A 6000-nucleotide genomic window follows, 5' to 3' on the forward strand; every position below is an offset into this window, starting at 1 on the left:
TAATGACCTCATACAGGAAGTCTATGATTCCCTTGTTTCTTCCTGTCTGCTCTCCACAACAATTGTGTGTTTATCACAATGTACAGTGAGGCCTTAGTCTGACCATGAAGAATAGACAGTAAATGAATGCAGCTCAGATTGTGTCACTGCTTCTGATTTTTGGTGAAAAATCTGTGGCTGTGCAGAAAAACAGCACTGCAGTCAACACAGAACACATTTTGAAATAATCTCCATGTTTGGTCATTATGATCCGTAAGCAGAAACATTTCTTTTTAAGTCTGCTTTTCATTTCTACGAGCTTCAAAGGAACACATTTTTATCATTTTAGATGGAAAACGAGGACCAAGTGTGCACATCTTTACACTTTATAAAATGTTTACCAAAAAAGCCGTTTTTTTTTTGTTTTTTTTGCCTCTTTAGTAACGCAACTTGGCCCAAAAAGGACTGTGGGACTGGAAGTTTCTCTACTTTCTCTATCATGGAAATGAGCGAATGAAAGGCGAGATGTTTTGCAGAGCAGCCGCGGAGACAGATGGCCCTCAAACGGAGCCGTGCTTCTCCATGTGGTGACCTGCTTTGCTCTCGTAGCTTGAAACATTGGGGGCCTTTAAAAGTCTCTCCCTGGAAAGCTCACTTCCACTTCCACGGCAATGTAATACTGTAATAACACATTTTCATCAGCGATAGCAGTCAACCAAATCCCTCTAAAACAAGCAGGTCCCCAGGCACCAAAAGCTCTGGCTATTTAAAGTAAGTTCTCAATTAAAGTTAAAAAATAAAAGTCTGTTTTCTCCAAAAGAAACAGATACGCAAGCTCCACTTAAGAGTAAAGGGGCTGCTAAGCTTGTTAACATTAACGATGTGCTACAGAACTGTTTTCAACACATACATACATCATGTGTTTCCTTCAGCTGACACATCCAAAATGAATTTCTTATTACTGGAAGTAAGCAGCCTATCACTTGGACGGTTGCTCAACAGAGGTCTGATGACAAAGCCAACTGCTGGACAAAATGTCCCTCAGACGAACTCGCTGAAAAATGTCCTTGTACAGCGGGGTGGACGCAGCGATGAGATAACACAACCAGTTGTGCTGCTTGGCTGAGCCTCTCTGGGCCATAGGCGTGAAGAGATGGAGCCAAACAATGATCTCATCCCTAAATAATTGCTTCACTTGTGGCGGTTTCCCCTCCCTCTCTTCCCTCAGCCGAACACAGCTCATACAGTTCTCGGGACAAAATAAGAACCAGTACATATTTTGTCCTTCCACGGAGGGTCATGCGACAGGCAGCTTCCACTCTTGATTACATCTCAACAGTGTCACTTGTTGCTTTTGTGATAAACTTCCCCTCCAACTTCTTTTCATTTACTGTTTTTTTTTGTTGTTGTTGTTGTTTTATTTTTACATCAGAGGAGATGAGAGATTTTGATAAGTTACTCTCGCTGGTTTCATTTGAAAATGATTTAAAACATCTCCATCTGCATATATTCTGGAAAAGCGAAGTGGAAAAAGCACACCCTCCTCAATCATTTTATTAGTTTCCATATATGAGCAGACACAGAAGGTAGGAGGAACGTTCAGCTTTTTTCGTGAGCAGGAGTGAAGGACCGTGTCCACCTGTTCAACTCGATATTGTTGGTGTTGCGTATGAACGTTTGAACATTTTACCTGCAGCACTTCCTTGTTGAAAAGCGAGTTGCGCTGAGTGAAGCAGTCAATCTGGGATGTAACAGCTGCACACGCTTCGTTCTGTGTGCGCACATGACTTTCTTTCTTCTGCGATTCAGGCATTGAAACCTGCGTGAGCACACAACAGAGACAGACACAAGTGTTAAAAACATGACTGTCCTTTTAATTAGAAAAAAAACTGACCACCACATGATGCTACCACCCAGAAGAAGGAGGTACAGCTCTTCATGTTATTTCCATGTTAATGACCATTAATAGACATTACAAACTTGTGTCAGACTGACCCCAAGGTCCCATTTAACAAAAGCCTACTGTCAGCACTGCGTAACGTGAAATGAACACGACTGGCACAACTTCACAAATAGACAAACGTTCCTACTGATCTCCAGTCAGGAAACATCTGGGCAAATGAAGGAAGCAGGAACGGACAGATCCTGGGATGTCTGACGTTTTTTACTGTCAGCCTCACATATAAACATATCACCTTTAAAGGACTTTGGTAGATCATGTTCACTCTCTCATACCTGAACAGGTAAAGGCACCACCAACTTTTCATTTCAACTTACATGTAATCATAACCATTTTTTTTTTGCCATTTGCATGAATAATATATGAGAAGAGATAGAAGTATTGTTGTTGTGGTTACAGAAGAAGAAGAGGTAGATTTGTTTTGTCCTAAAAAGGGGAAATGAGGCCATTGCTGTGTCAGTGTGTTATTATAAGCAGCCTCCATGAGGACTTGTGCGAGCCTTTTTCTTTTGTTAACATCTTCCCTGACCTCATGTTTTCCAGTGAGCCCTGCCTCAGCAGGGTCTGCTCTGCAGTAACAGAGCACTTCATCCACAACACACACACACACACACACTTCAACAAGGAACACAGCCCATTGACTTTAAACAATATGCTACAATATACCTATACTGTCTTTCTTCTGTGGACTGCTGCTTTAATAAATTACAGCCAAACAAGAGGAAACAACAGGCACATTTGTGTGGCGTTCAAAGACACGTTACTCCTGTAACTGGTTTTCCACCTCTGTGTAACTTTTCTCCAAATGTATAACATAATAAACTGTTTAAGTTTGGCGAACACAGCACATGACTTCACTTCCTAAACTCCAAGAGATTCATGGAGCCCACAGCTGCCTAAAGACCCCGCTGCCTCACAGCCAAACAACTGCTTCAATACATTCAAGTGTGAAATAAAGGTGGAAAAACAATAAAATAGTACCATGCAAGTATTTTAAGTATAGAGAAAGAATACGATAGTCTCATATACTGAAATATAATCAAAGAAAGTCGTTTTTTCCCCCATTAATGTTAACGTTAATGAGCTGACCTTTTTAAAATTTATTTCGCAGTTAAGCTAGCGTCTTACCTGTTGGACAGGTTTGTCTCCGTGCAGTTTCAGCCTGGTTTGTCCCTGCGTGGACTGAAATTCATCACTGCTGTCTTTTCTGAGTAAAACCTAAAACATTTATATAAAATAAGCAGATGGTAGCGCTGAAAACAAGCCGTTCAATGAATAAAACAAGCTGGACAGAACGACGAAAATTGTGGTAGGGAAAAAAAAAATTTAAGACCCGAATAAAACAAATATCTCAGTCGGTTTTTCTGTAAAAACTGTAAAAGGTTTTGGTTTCGGTTGGGATATATTTGTCAAATAATATGTCAAGATATTCTTTTATAACCGGAAAAAATCCCAAATCATTTAATTAATTACTAAGTACTCATGTTAAGGGACAGTGATAAACAGTTTGGGCTCTTCAGATGATAAAGTTAGCCTGCAGTGCTATATAAAAATGTATAAAATGTATGCTGACTTACTGCTATCATTTTAAGGTTAATTTATTAACTTGCAAATACATCCAGTATTTTATTAAAACCATTAAATGTAAAGCTTTTATCAGTTTTATAATCTTAATGTAAGTAAACTACATTTGACACTTATTTAATGAAACTATAATATTAACAAAAAATGCACTTCCATGTGTTATTACGTCCTTGGTCATTAGATTTGTATGCTATCTGCATTAGTAAAGTGTGTCCTGTACCTTGAAGTGAGAACTGGGCTTATTCTCACAGCTCACACCTACAATCCTGGGCAGATGTGGATCTGATGTGCTGGTTACGTTGTTGTTGTTATTGTTGTTTTCAGATGTGGACCCTGTGATCGAAAGCTGCGCTGGTCCCACTGACACCTTGTCCTCTGATCTGTCTTTATTCCCAGAGATTGCAATCTTCTTAATGGATCTGGACACAGCAGAGGGAGAGGCAACGTTCTGGTTCAGGTGGTCCTCGGCTGCCATGTCCTCCTGTTTCACAGGGGCTACCTGCTTGACGATGGGTGAGACTAGGCAGGGGCCATGTGCACAGACCTGAGATCGGCTGAGGTAGAGCGAGTTCAGGTTGTGCTGTAGAGTGCAGTTATCCAGACTCTGGCTCTGCAAATAACTCTCTGTGAACTCCTGGCATTTTGGCACAGCTGGGACTGACAACCTTGTCCCAATGGTGAAAGGCTGGACCTTCCTCACAATGCTTTCAGACATTGCCGGTGTCCAGTTAGAAAAACAAAATATGCTAAAGTCCAAATGGGCATTGAAACAAAAAGTCTGTCACATTCCTTTGTACACTCTCCTCACTCACCAACTCTGGTTGTCCAGTCTCTGTTCAGCAGGCAAGTGGAGAGTTGAACAGAAAGTGAAGGGAGAGCTCAGTTCTCCACCTTCTTGTGCATGTTGAGAATGCACAGCACACAGCCCAGGACGGCTTCCTTGGACTCCTGGGATCGAACGCGGTCCCAGACGTGGCGGAGTGCCGTGCCAAGGTGGGCAGCGCCTGTAGAGAGGATTCTCCTGAGGAACTGTGCCACTGAGCCTGCCAGTCTGCTACTGAGGAGCCTGATAACCAGGGACCGCAGCAAGATGAAAACTGCTGGCATGCTGCCTGACTGTGCAGCGCAAAAAAAAAAAAAAAAAAAAATGAAAAAAAGGAGGGGGAAAAAGGAGGGTTGGTTAAGAGAGTGGATGAAGTCACCACCTCTCCACTCTCTCTCTTTCTCTCTCTCTGTCAGGAGTGACAGAGCGGAGTGGGGGCTGTAAAGCCTGGCTGTCAAAACTTCCCCTCTGAACCCGAACAGAAAATCTGCTCAGATAAGAGGCGAAGAGTAATGGAGTCAGAGGGAGAGACCTCTGTCAGACCTCTTCAATCACAGCTTATCCTCTATGAGGTAATATCCTCAGCTGAAACAAAACTCACACACACCCACGCTGACTCTACCTTACCTCCACCTTCAAGTGCAGAAGAACAGATCAGCCCTGAGGTGTGCTACTTTGTTCCAGCGCAAAAAAAAAAAAATCCAAGACAAAAAAAAAGTCTTTTACAGGCAGCAGGTTTGTAAAAGAAAATCCAGGGTAAAATCTGAGGAGAGAGAGAACAAGTTTCAGAGGCTCATGTGAGCGCTGTCTGTCCAGGAGTGAGGCTCGAACTCCAGACCTCCTTCTTTCCTTGTCGGTGAGAAGCAGTTGTCACACAAGTTTCAGCTGAATGGAACAGAGCAGCCCTGTCGCTATGCTCCTTAAACCTCTGAACTGCTGGCATGACAAGTGTGGCAGTGCAAAGAGGGAGGGGGGCAAATAACAGTGAAGCAGATGATGACCCCTACCACTCCTTGATAGTGGCTAAGGTTCAACAGAGCACATGTTGGGGTGACTGATTGGAATGGCAGGAGTGGCGTGCGTATGTCATGGCAGCAGGGATTACTGAGGAGAGCAGACAGCAGAGAAAATATTTGCAGGGTGCAGAATCCGCATCCACTGGTGAAAGCTTTCCCAAAAAAGGAACTCTCACTCTTCCCTCTGCTGCCCTCTGACTTGACCCCGGCACCTGGTCCAATGGCTCTCAGAGGCAGTAAAACTCAGTCAGTATGATCAAACTGCATGCTTCATTTTACAACATAGCACTATTGGAACTTGTGTTCACAAAATATCTGTAAAATTACACAGCATTTAGACATAGAAACATTAAAGAAACAAATGGCTGCAGCTGGCTGTACAAACAGCCAGCAGTGGGACTAAAGTCACTCAGCGGGGCTTGCGATGACAGAGGTGGCCCCGGAGCCGACATGGTTAATGATGCTTTTAAAAGAGCTCTGGTTTCATGATGAAGTCATCTAAGGAAGAGATTTAATGTGTTGCAGCTTGAAATCAGAGATAAATTCTGCGCAGGCTGGGTGGTGTTTAAGGAAGGCTGGATGGGTGGAGTTCAAGGGGTTTGGCTGACTTTAAAATGCCATTTCCTCATATTGCTGGG

General features: G+C 42.9%; 1 protein-coding gene across 6 annotated transcripts in view; it reads right to left on the reverse strand.

Moving 5' to 3' along the window:
* The window catches only part of mymx (myomixer), a 28691-nt gene extending 23105 nt beyond the window's left edge, over window positions 1-5586 (reverse strand). For 3 of the 6 annotated variants that reach the window (XM_019260064.2, XM_027277753.1, XM_019260063.2), the window contains exons 1-3: window positions 3744-5585; window positions 3068-3157; window positions 1670-1798 (exon numbers count right to left, since the gene is read on the reverse strand). In XM_019260064.2, coding sequence (XP_019115609.2) covers window positions 1670-1798; window positions 3068-3157; window positions 3744-4238 — 714 coding nt within the window. In that variant the 5' untranslated portion in view covers window positions 4239-5585. Of the gene's footprint in view, window positions 1-1669; window positions 1799-3067; window positions 3158-3743 lie in introns of all 6 variants that reach the window. The other 3 variants (XM_019260065.2, XM_019260066.2, XM_027277754.1) reach the window with 3 other exon arrangements.
* Between the last annotated feature and the right edge of the window lie 414 nt (window positions 5587-6000).

This window comes from Larimichthys crocea, chromosome III (genome assembly GCF_000972845.2).
Source record: "Larimichthys crocea isolate SSNF chromosome III, L_crocea_2.0, whole genome shotgun sequence".
NCBI classification, from domain to species: Eukaryota; Metazoa; Chordata; class Actinopteri; family Sciaenidae; genus Larimichthys; species Larimichthys crocea.